The sequence below is a fragment of the Podarcis erhardii genome, assembly GCF_964252035.2.
Source record: "Podarcis erhardii genome assembly, chromosome: 3".
Classification (NCBI taxonomy): domain Eukaryota; kingdom Metazoa; phylum Chordata; class Lepidosauria; order Squamata; family Lacertidae; genus Podarcis; species Podarcis erhardii.
Window position 1 is genome coordinate 102,653,045 of NC_138507.1, and position 12,930 is coordinate 102,665,974.

Genomic DNA, 12,930 nt, shown 5'->3' on the forward strand with positions numbered 1-12,930 from the left:
ACAAAGTCAGCCTGCAACCTCTCTGCAGTGTATTCTACCCACAGTGGCTACTGAACACCAAAAGTGCTGGAGAAAGAACTAGAAAGAGGCAGCCAAGTGAAGAAACCTTTAGTATGTTTGCTCCTGAAAGTGTATTTTTCCTTACTTCTCCATTGTGAGAGGGGAAAAACACGTAGGAAAAAATGAAGTATGTTTTATACACAAAGAAAACTGGAACATCTGCAAGTTTATTTGTTTGCATAAGATGGGTATAATTAACCGCAAACAAACTTAATATTGATCGCTCAAAGATATGGTCTATTGTCCAAAAATCTGACAAAGAGAAGAGCAAATATCAATTGGCTGAAACCAAATTATCCATTATCTCCTGCAATTCCCCCAATTTCTATGCAGTATTTATAAGTAAAATAAAACCTACGCAGAGCTTTGATGTACAGTGGTGCAGTGGCTATGAAGATTATGGGCTTTCTGAAAAGCAATCATATGCTAAGAGACTGATGTTTTCACAGAAAAATATACATCTCAATTAAGGCTTTCTGCAAAGCCTGAAGGCTTTGACTGTCAACACACCCACGTGGTCTGGGGCTGTGCGAATTCTGCACCTCCGTAGGAGCCAAGAGAAGCGTGAAATCTGATTGCTGATGCTGAACTTGGCAGGATATCAGTGTTCATTTTATCCCTAATGGCTGCTGGCCATTCCCTAATGGCTTGGAAAACCTGAACTCCAGAAAACATCCTGGATTTTCCAGGATCAGAATGTTTCTGGGGATATACACACCCTGATCCATGTCTACTGCTGTTTGCCGCTTTGAGGCCCATGGCGATCACTCAAACCAAATCTCTGTGCTCTTCATTCCCCTTTTAATCAATCCCCTGCTTTTGTTCAATAATTTCTGAATTTTCGAAGCAAACAGTGCATACAAATACACTTCACATGAATTTATTCTACAAAATTCAGGTCACCATACTGCATACCTAGAACTGTTTTGGGGGCTGTATGTGTCGGTATGCAGGGCGCGATGGCAAATGTGTACACTGATCACACACGGCCCTGCATGAAGCAACAATCTTTTACAGTCATTTTAGCAGGTCCAGCAAACTATATAAAATTGCTTCAGGAAAAAAAAATGAAACTGCTTAATGTCAGATGATTTTATACAATTATACAGTGAAGAATCCGACTTTCAATTTTATTTTTCCCCCTGGCAATAATACATTTTAAAACAGTATTTCACAGTCACAATATTACTAGCAGAAATTGAAGTATTAAAAGGTTAATCTTCATCTGATGAAGAATGTCCCTGTCGTTCTGTCCTAAGTTTTTCTGCGTAGAACTGGAAGCTCTCCTACAGCAGATCAGAGGAAGAAAAGAAAGTTAGGAGACAAACTAGCATTTCAGTGTATATGCTAAGCAATTTGTGCATCAACCCAACCCCCAAATATCTAACTGTTCTACACCTGTTTTCCTAACACTGATCAAGAAAAAGAAAAAGGCAAAGACCAATATTCTGTTATGGCTTAGGAAGAACTTGAGTCCACACTTGAGGAAGACTAACTTAAACTTCAACAACAGTGATACATACCTTCCTTATAAATTCCCTTGTAAATATGAGCGGCCTTTGCCAACCAGGTGCCCTCTATAAATATTTTGAAATGTAACTTGCATCAGTCCTAGTCAGCACTGTTGTAGACCATAAATGAGCCCCCTTAGGCATGAAAAGTTTAGATTTTTTTTTTCTGCCGCAGAATATTATGAACCTCCCAAACATGTCTTGTAGATAACCTAGCTCTAACCACAAACCACTACTAATTGCAACTTAGATGAACTCATTGCTACTTGGCTTTTGTAGATTCTCCTTCTAAAGTAACATACTGAAGAAGTTATTTCCACAGGTTTAATGCATTTGTTCCCCTCAATTAAGCAGATTTACAGAGGGGCCAAGGTTTGTGTTTTTTGTTGGCAAAATTACGAAAGATAAAGTCAACCTGCCTGAGAAAATTAGTTCCTATGTTTTACATTTTCATCCTTACAAATGCTGTTTGGAGGGAGGGGGGAATGTTCATGTTTAAAAACTAGCAATTAGCTAACACCTAAACACGTTCTGAACTAAAGCATGCGGAAATCATTTAAAGTTTAAATGCCAGAAATGAAACACTCCAAGGATGCTTGATAAACTCACACCTCAACATGAATGCCCAGTAATGACCTTATACTTTAAACACAATAGCCCCAGAAGGCTTCCTTCTCCCACTAGTCAAGTCTAACGCCAGATTAATACAATGCCACAATATACACAACACTTCATTTGTAGACTCCTCTGAGGGCTTTCTGTGAAGCCTTAATCCCAGAGTAATTAAGCATGCCACTTGTTTTATTAGCAACACACACACACACACACACACACACTCTTCCAGAGGTATTTCTTTGAAAAATCAGTAAACACTCACAGGAGGTTCAGTGAAAGGAACAGGCTCTCCTGCATTCTTAAGGAGAACTGCCAAACGTTTCAGAAATAACTCATCTGGGTGCAATTTCTCAGCTTTCATTTCATCATACAGAGCTTTTGCTGAAGCCACATCCTCATCTAATGCTAAGGAGGGACGAAAAAAAAAGATATATACAGAAGAAACCATTACAGGAGATGAAACAGTTTACCAATCAACCAGAATGCATTATGCCAGAAATTTCTAGTTCCACTCAATTCATAAAGACTCAAATGTGTTGCTCTGCAGTAATTTCCAACCAAGTAGACCTGAAGTAGAGAGAGATGCTGGCTTTAATCCATGAATTACTGCGATAAAATGAATAAAAGCTTCACAACTGCAGAGTAAATTTGCCCCTTGATGAATTTCTGGGGATGACAAGCAGTGACGGCAAGTCTGAGGACTCTTGCGGCTCCCGCTACAAAGAAGGCCTCAGAGATAAGCCAACTCCCTGTACCAAGTTTGAGGGGGGAAAGTGATAGTTTCCTCTTCCAATTAACATTCTAAGGTAACAGTTTACTTTTCCGCATGCAGCTTTCTTAGTGTTCATTTGAATAGTAAGAGACTGGCGCAAATGAAACAGACAAAGCTCATTTGAGATCAGTGTCAATACACCCTTTAAACCTGCATTGCCCACAGTCCTGAATTTATTCCTTCATGAAGCCATTCCTAGGTCTGTGGCATTAGTCAACGAGTGAGAGCTCCACATTCCTTAACTGAGTGTCCCTTTCGGTCATGAGCAGCAGCTTTTGATCATTAAATTTAAATTCTTGCACTTTATTAACTACCTCCGTCTTTGAGGATACCCTCATCACTTTCAGTTATGCTTTGAAGTATGCTCACTACCTTAATGTGTTTAGATCACTAACTGATTACATTAGAAATAGTAATAACCACCTGCTGACAGCCTTGAGCTGAAGGCCACAGACTTGCAAGCTACTTAAACAAGGAGAAGGAAATAATCCCAAAGGTGACACATATGCTCTGGGAAGATGGGAAGATCTCTGACCCAAATTCTTTTGACTGGCTGTTAAACTGTCGTATGTGGACAAGCTTGACACAGGGGTCAGCAAACTTTTTCAGCAGGGGGCCAGTCCACTGTCCCTCAGACCTTGTGGGAGGTCGGACTATATTTTGGGGGGGGGGGGGGAAATGAACGAATTCCTATGCCCCACAAATAACCCAGAGATGCATTTTAAATAAAAGCACGCATTCTACTCATGTAGAAACACGCTGATTCCCGGAACGGCCGTGGGCCGGATTGAGAAGGCGACCGCATCCGGCCCCCGAGCCTTAGTTTGCCCTACCCATGAGCTTGAGTGAAGCATGTGGGTTGCACCTTCCCCAATGCTACCCCGCCCCCCACAGCTGGTAGGACTTTGGCAGAACCTTGTTCACTTTTACAGAATACTAGCATTATACCAATTCAGTGTAACCCAACTTCTTTCGTTAACAGAACTGTGTTCACACGTAACACAAATCATAGCTTAGGAATAACCCATGGACTAGCCTTAGTGAATTGTCCATCTTGCATGCATCTCTTTCCTCCTGCGCAGTTGGGAAGATGGCTTTGGCAGAGTTTAGTCTCTTTCTTTTTTTGTAGAATCCAGATGTGCTATTACATTCAAACCAAAGGTTGAACTCACAAGCCAGCTTTGTAACCCAGGGTGTATTGCTGGTTTGTTACAAAACTTAACAGTGTTTGTTTTAAACTGCAACTCCTGGTTTTGAATGTAATGGTCAGGATTCTGCAAAAAGGAAACCAAACTCTGCCAATGTCCTCTTCCTAACCACCCAGGAGACGGGAGAACCCAAGATGGCCACTTCGCTAAAGCTAGTCTATGAATCACTGAGCCAGGATTTGCTTTACATGTGAGCCAGGCAGAGGGCCTTCTCGATGGTGGCACCTTCCCTGTGGAACGCCCTCCCATTAGATGTCAAGGAAATAAACAACTATTTGATTTTTAGAAGACATCTGAAGGCAACCCTGTTTGGGGAAGTTTTTAATGTTTGACGTTTGATTGTGCTTTTAATATCCTCTTGGGAGTTTCCCAGCCAGATGGTCGAGGTGTAAATAATAATCATCATCATCATCTGTTAACATGTGAAGTGGAATTACACTGACTCAGACTCTTGTCCATCTAGCTCAATATTCCCCAATCTCACCCCCTCCAGGAGTTCAGACAGGAATCTTCCTCAGCCCTACCTGGACATGGAAGGGGACTGAACCTGAGATTTATTCGTAAGCAGAGCATGCAAATTAGGGTGGCCAATTGCTACTCCTCTCCCCCCCCCCCCAGTAGAGGCCTGTGACAGCAAAAAACCCTGCTCTCCTGCTTGCTTGAGTGACAGAGCCACTAAGCAGGTCTTTTTGCTGTACTGATTTTCATTTCATTTACCTTTCTGGTACCTGCCTTCCTAATAAGAGTTACTTAATGGTATACATGGGGAAAAATAAAAAGCTTATAATCTGCAGAGATGCATGTTTCAGACCCCTCCATTTGTCAAGGAAAAGCTTCCCACTCACAGCTGCAAGTGGATGAGTCGCTTTCCAACTGTGGGAGGCTTCAGAACCTGCGCAAAGTGATGGTTTAATGAAGGTATAATAGAAATTGTTAACTTCCCATTTCTTTAAAATAGAAGTATCTATTGTATGAAAAAACAATAAAAGGAAGATGTAACAGTGAGATTATGTTTAATGGACCGCACAACTGAGACGTTTTCATAGTATTTCTTTATTCTTGGAAGACTAACAATTTGGGTTTTTCTTTCTTTTTTTCCCTTACAAGCCTTGGACACAGTCTCAGGGTTTTATATACCTGATGAGAAGGGAGAACAAAAACCCCACAAATTCAACTAGCTTTGGAAAATGAAGTATGCATCCTTCTGGTTCTAGAGTCTAGTATCTCCATCTTTCATATACCTTAGTAAAATTGCAAGAAAAGTATCACCTCAAGCACCCCCTCCCTTTAATAATGCTACTGTTTGGCATACACCTCATGGGCTGGATCCAGACTAAATTATTTCCCATGAAAACCAATGAGAAGTTGCAAATTTGTCTGATAATCCTTAAAACATCTACTTTCTAAAGACCTCCAGCTTTGACTATTAAGTTCGAAATGCTCAAATTTTAAAGTCCTCATACCTACTGGACCGCCTCTCCTGGTATGCCCCGTGGAGGACTTTAAGGTCCACAAATAACAACACTTTGGAGGTCCCAAGCCACAAGGTGGTTAGATTGGTCTCAACTAGGGCCAGGGCCTTTTCAGTACTGGCCCCGACTTGGTGGAGCGCTCTGTCACAAGAGACTAGGGCCCTGCGGGACTTGACATCTTTCCACAGGGCCTGTAAGACAGAGCTGTTCCACCTGGCCTGTGGTTTGGACTCAGTCTGACCCTTATGTTTCCCTCCCCTTATGATTTTGATTTATGGGCTACTATCAAAATGAGGCTGCATTTTAAATTGTATTTTAAGCCGTATTTTAATAAACTGGGGTTGTTGTCCCCCACCTTATGTTTTATTGTAATTTTATTGGTGTTAGCTGCCCTGAGCCCAGCTCTGGCCGGGGAGGGCGGGGTATAAATTATTATTATTATTATTATTATTATTATTATTATTATTATTATTTATACGTGTTGGCAAATGGTCACGTGGCATCTTACCATGGCATTTCATAAGGTAAGAGCAAACCATCCTCCTATCTGTGAAGTCAGGAATTAGCTCCAACAATGTCTTGATTTTCTGAACCTAGAAAAAATGAGAGGCACATAAGCAGACTTTTGTTATATAATATCAAAGCAGAAAGAGCTTGTTCATAAGAATCAAGGACTAAGGGAAAGGAATATGCTATGGTCACGACCCAAAGGGATGTGTCTGGCAGGATTTTCAGACAATAGAAGGTTGACTGCTCTCAAGAAGGCAGGAAAGAAAAATTTCCCAGAATCCTTGTCATGGGCCAAGGGATGTGACCTAAATCAACAAGAAAATTATTTAAATACTGGCTAGAGAGATGGTTGGACCCTTGGAGGATAAGTAGATTGCAGGGAAGCTGAGCAAATCCTTTGCACATGTCTTCACAGTGGAGAATGTAGGGCAAATCCCAGCCCTTGAACCAACGTTTTCAGGAGGGGAGTCAGGAATTGAGGAAGAGATAAAACCAACAAATTGCTGGTCCCAAATTGTATCCGCCTAAGAGTTCTCCGAAGAACTGAAATGTGAAATTTCTTATCTTCTAACAAAAAAAAATAAAAATGTAACTTGTCCCTAAAACCGGTCTCTGTACCCAAGGGCTGGAAAGTGGCACCAATTTTTAAAAAGGGATCCTGGAAATTACAGGAAAGCTGGTGGAAAGCATTGTTTGAGATATAATAACCAAGCATACAAGCCTTGCTGAAGCAGAATCAGCATGGCTTTTGCAAGGTGAAGTTCTGTCTCACTAAGAGTTCATTTGGGGACTGTCAACAAACATCTAGAGCTGATCTGGTTGACACAGTGCACTTGGACTTGGTACTTCACCAAAGACTCCTGAGTAAGCTTAGCAGTCATGAGATAAGAAGGGAGAGCCTCTTGTGGATGAGGAACTGGTTATGTAACAGGGAGCAGGGAGTAGGAGCAAATGGGAAGTATTCCTGATGGAGGGAGATAGCAGGTGGAGTGCCCCAAGGACTGTGCTTTTTAACTTGTTCATAAATGATCTAGAGGGAGGGGTGAACAGGGATGTAGGCAAGTTTGCTGATGATACCAAATTATTCAGGGTTGTTAAAACAAAGAGACTGTGAGGAGGCCCGAAAGGACTTCTCCAAACTGAGTGAATGGGCAGTAAATTGACAACTGCAATTCCAAACCTGTGTAAAGTGATGTACATTGGGTTTGTTTTTTTTGGGGGGGGAATCTTAATTAAAAAGTATACACTCATGGGATTTGAACTGGTGGTGGTGGACCAAAATGATCAAGGGAGTGGAGCAACTCCTGTTATGACGAAAGGTACAGCATTTGGGGCACTTCAGAGAAATGGTAAGAGGTGACATGAGAAAAGTGTTATAAATTCTGTTTAGTATGGAGAAATTGGATTGAGAAAAGTCTCCCCACCATAACCTCAAAACGAATGGAAATTCAATGAAGCAGAATGTTGAGTTCAGGACAGAGAAAAAAAGTACTTCTTCATGTAATGCATAATTAAACTATGAAACTCATTCGCACAGGAGGCAGTGATGGCCAGCAACTTGGATGGCTTTGAAAGAGGATTAGACAAATTCATGAAAGAAAAAGCCATTAACTAACCACGATGACTATGCTCTGCCTTCATGGTCAGAGGCATGGTCAGGGTCCTGATTGCAGGCTTCTCGTGGGCATCTGGTTGGCTGATGTGAGAACAAGATGCTGGAGTCAATTGGCTATTAGCCCAAACCAGCAGGCTCTTCTCATGTCTGTTTTGTGACTGCTATCCTATGACGTGCCATGCGATATTAACGCAGTGGAAGAAAGATATGAAGTTGTCTCACAATGACCTGTTTTTTGTACTCTTCTATTTTATTGATCTCCTACTCTTGTTGTTTGCTCTATAGCAACAGAATCCACTAGAGAGAAGTACTGTGGTTAGTGTAGCTTCTACTCTTCTAATGGAGCTTACGGAAAGTAAGTTCTCAGTGGATTGTGTCCTTAGAAGCTTGGCATGCGAATTCTGCTACAAAAGAAGCAAATATGTAGTTTTCAAGTTTCATGCGCATTTTTGGAACAGGGCAATTACTGGCACTTAAGCAGAATACCACTTACCAAATAAATATTTCATGCACCGTTTTCCAAAATGCGGGTCTTATAAGTAACAAAAATGCACTGTTGAAAAGAACTCCCCTCCCTTTCTCATATTAAAGAATTCATTAAAAAAAATAAAAAAGCTTTTCCTCTTTTCACTCCCTGTGAGAACAGTATGTTGGACCAGGTGGGCCTGATCCAGCTGGCTCTTCTTAGGTTCCGATGAACCCATCATGATAGCCATTATTTGCCCAATGGGAATATGTGGTTTAATTATGTCCTCTTGTTGGAATCTAGAGACCCTCAGCTTTCATTTAAAGATTAAGTGGCAAGGCTGTAGACATCACAATTAATTGAACAATTTGGGAGTGTCACCATCAACCAATTTCTCTAGATACACAAGAGGAGATCTTGTCCCCCTTTTCAGAGTTGATGACTGTGAAAGCACAGAGTCAGGTTCTATGGGAACATCCTTGACAGAGAGCTTTGACTAGTGAAGATGCTAGAAAAATATGGGGGGTGGGGGAGAGAGCTGACATACCTGTCCTGCTTGCTGGGTTGTCTTTGCAAGGAAAGCCACCAGAATCTTTTTTTGTTCACCTATTGCACTGCATCTCTTGAAAGGAAGAAATAGGGGAGGGGGAAAGAGAGACACAGAGAGAATTAAATGAGCAAAAGCAACTGTAGGCTCTAGATAAATAAAACTACTGAAGGTGAAAACTTCCAATTAGAAAGGTTCACAATAACCAGCACTATATTATTATTACCAAAGGCCTTAATAGTCGACCACTTATTAAAAACCTGCAGAAAGGAAAACAAATGGGGTGCCAAGGCAATTCCTCCCTTTCTTTTTCTGTCCTTGGCACAATAAGCATTAGGCTTGCTCAAAAAGGAGGGAGAAAATGAACAAATGCTTTAACATCCCACAGAAAAGAGATTTAGGACTGTGAAAGAAAGAAAGAAAGAAAGGAAAAAAAGGGGGGGACACACACACTATTCCTCTCCAATTATTCTGCCAAGCATTCACAAGTGAGCTAGGGATCATAAGGTTAATTATACATTTAATAAGGTGTCAGGGAGATAACTGCTCGTTTCTTTATAAAAATTAAAATGTACAAAGCAAGTTCTCTTTAAAGTATAATTACCTACACTTATGCATACAAAAGGACTGATTTCAATCTCTCTATTTTATAAAAGGCTTTCTCTGCAACAGACAGCCAGTGCTCAAGAGACAAAAGTTAAACTCAAAAAAAGTTTCTGTGACAGACCTGACAAGTCAAGTGTCTATCCCATGTTGGAAACTATAGAGTTTCTTTAAAAAAATAAAATAAAACCTTGATTAGAAAAAAATCAAGTATGTCAGACAATATTTTAGTTTATGCTCACAGATGTCATCCTTGCATGTGTGAAAAATGCATACTGTTTCCCACTCCTAAGAAAGAGCTTAAGACACTCTGTCAATGCGAAAACCTCCAAGTATCAGCCTACTCCGCTTTGCAGAGAATGTATACACAGGAACACACTGAATTACTTTATAAGCAGATACCGGAGACATCCGTGAAGAAGAACTAATTCAAAACCCCACTAAGAACACACAATGCATTTAATGCTTCCTTGTCAAATTCTCATAGATCCAAATAAAGTTTATCACTCTTCCGATGAATGGCAAAAGGAAACCAAGCAGAAATCCCAGCACATCCTTTATTCCATCCTGCTTTTCAAAGGATTGCCAAAACTCAAAATAAACAACTGTTCTATGAGGGACAACTACAATTACACCTACACACACACACACACAGCGAGAGAGAGTCTGAAGAAATATGCAGTGTGGTAGCAAAATCTATGTTTTCAAAGGAAGTTTGTCATACATGGGGCATATGGCAGAGCAAATAGCAATCTTTAAAAAGAAGGCAGGAAACACTGACCTATTTTTTGTTTTTATTTTATTGCACTCAAAAGAGTATAAGCCATAGCTGTAGATATTATCTGATTTTGGACACAAACAACAGAGATGTGGAACTGGGCATTTGTGTGGTACGTAGTGCAGCCTCTCAGACTTCACTTGTAGCACTCAGGAGAGGTTTTTAAGTGGACTGAGAACCAACAGTTCTCAACAGTGGCCACCCTTGAAGACCTCCCAGTGTTAGACTATGAATGTCACTTGGGTAGATTCCATGGAAGTGAAGCCTTTTGGTACAGTTCCTATTCACTAAACATTTCTCTTTTCCTCAATCAACGTAAGGTGGTCACTTTAAAACTAATGGAAATCATGTACATCTAAGCTTATGGAGGTTCACTGCACCAACAGGGTACCATATTTAAATACATTAAGAAATAACTTTTCCTTTACATCCGAAATCTAACAAGATCACCTTTACCTCAAATGCAAAAACAAACCAACCACCCTATGTTGTTTTGCAAAAAACGTGTGTTGCAACTTCTGTCTTCAAACCTACAGATAACAGGAATGGATCCTGTGACATTTTATATACACATGACAAACTGATGCACGATCATCAACACATGGGTCCTTTTGGGCCCAGAAGAAGGCAGGACAGGGGCAAAATGAGCTGGGGAACGCTTCTATGCGCTCCGCTGACGTGCCCAGGGTCCGGGAGTGGAATACCCACACAAAATGGTCACCGCCTGCATTCTTTTAAAAGGAAATCTTATTTTTAGAGACACTTCAAAGCTGTTGAAACCCAACAAGATTCTTCACAGGAACAGAAATAAAGTAAAACAGTTATTATAAGCATCACTAGTAAGCCAAGTAAACTGGGGTTTACCATGAGATTACAGTGCACGTTTAAAACGGATGCATCTCTTCGATCACAAAAAAAGACACCCCAATCATTGCATTTATGGTTTGCTTAATTATATAAGCAGTAGGCAAGGATCAAATTTCACCACTACCAATTTCACACACACCCCGCCCCGGATGCTACAAAACCTCCTGATGACTAAAGAGAGGGTTTTTCTTTCCGTTTACCCTTTAAAGTACTTAGCAGCTATGCAAGAACGTAAGTGAACGTAGCAGTATTTACTATCAGAAATTGGTAACAAGCCTCAATTTGACACAGGGAGTCTACACAAAAGCAGCAATCTGCAGGATCATTGTGACTGTTTGACTGCCACCTGCTGGGAAAGTCTCCCGGCTGGAGCCTGTTTGTGTACACTGCCAATGGCAGCTCTTATCACCCATGGTTCATTCTGCATATTTCTCTGCTTCCTATTTAGCACTGCTAAAGTGGTACGAACGCTGTCGTCTCGCTCCCCGAAGATTGCCAATTTTTAAAAGAATGAGGCAGACAGACCACGGACCACTAGAGACGTGCATTTGTCAGTTAACATGCCAGTGACACATAACCAAACGGAAAGCAAACACAGCTTCTAAAACATTTAGAGGCTCCCAGAGAGAGATTTGACTGCTTAAAAGAAGATGCTACTACTGGATATGTGTGTGTGTGTGTGTAAATAAATGCCCACTATCAGTTTGAAAATAGTTGTCAGTGGAGATAATGAGTGTTTACCTTTCTTATTATTTGTGACCTGCTTTTCAGCCAAGCCTTAGCCCCCAAAGTGGTTTATTGCAATTACAATTTCTCACTAAAAAATGCAGCTTAAATCCTCATTCCCTTGTTTCAAGGCATTTTGGATTAGACAAGAATAACATTTTTGCTTCCAATCCACAGCAAAACAAAACAACAAAACTCTTAATACATGAAATCAGCAATTATGTGACAAATTAAGAAGTATCTTTGCCACATCCTGTGCATGACACCTTTGTGTTTATTTCTTGCTTTTCTTTTGATGCGGTCAAAGCACTACTATCCCTTCTCCTGATATGTTATTACCTCTAGAAGATGCCTGGCATCGTCTGCTCTTCCCGCATTTATATACTGAAGGAAAAGGTCTGTCGCAGGCCGATAAATTCCAAACTGATGGGCCAACCGTTCAGCCATGGCACTAACTGCAAAAATCAAAAGAAACATGTAAGTGAATAATTCCGGCTTTAACAAAATATATTGCTACAGCCTGTTTTAAGTAAAACTGAAAGCTATTTAGCGACGTTTCTGCAAAAGCAAGGTAGAAACACACAATGCCATTAACTCAGAGGCTTGGAAACAGCCATTTGTTTGGTCCCTAACCATCCAAGTAGGGAAGTTCTGGCTCTCTCTAACTTTTAAAAGTTGCATCTGGTCAGTATCTCTGCACTGACAGAAGGCTATTTGACCCAATAGAAACAGCAGAAGGGGAGGGAGACTATTTTCAGAAATCCCTCCTCTTTCCACAATCTACCTCAGAGGTTTGGCGACTTTGTGAAGCAGTGGGAGGCTACAGGAAAGAAGAAAGAGACTTCTCCTTTTCCACTGATGGATGCCTCCAATGGATGAAAGAGATTAGTGTCAGCAGAGGAACACCAGATGGAAGCAACATTAAGGTGAGATCTCCTCTGAGTAACATAGGAATGTGCAGGCAGACAGGCTAGTTTAGTCAAAAAAAAATTGGCCTAGTGATTCCTATGGACTCCTTTTGCCAGGCTAACTTACATTTTTCCAAAGCTGGCTCCAGTTTGTCTTCCAACAACTTTCTATATACAAATGAGATGCTTGTACTTGGGGAGTCAGCAAGCAGTGCTCCAGAGGTAAACATGGTCTCAATGTATTCCACAGCAACATCAGGGTTATTGCTGGA

General features: G+C 40.9%; 1 protein-coding gene across 1 annotated transcript in view; it reads right to left on the bottom strand.

Annotated features, from left to right (window-relative positions):
* Positions 1–207: 207 nt before the first annotated feature.
* Positions 208–12,930, bottom strand: part of LRPPRC (leucine rich pentatricopeptide repeat containing) — a 116,112-nt gene continuing 103,389 nt past the window's right edge. The window contains exons 33-38 of the mRNA XM_081854507.1: positions 12,786–12,925; positions 12,090–12,205; positions 8,777–8,851; positions 6,147–6,231; positions 2,449–2,591; positions 208–1,346 (exon numbers count right to left, since the gene is read on the bottom strand). Coding sequence (XP_081710633.1) covers positions 1,275–1,346; positions 2,449–2,591; positions 6,147–6,231; positions 8,777–8,851; positions 12,090–12,205; positions 12,786–12,925 — 631 coding nt within the window. The 3' untranslated portion in view covers positions 208–1,274. The remainder of the gene's footprint in view (positions 1,347–2,448; positions 2,592–6,146; positions 6,232–8,776; positions 8,852–12,089; positions 12,206–12,785; positions 12,926–12,930) is intronic.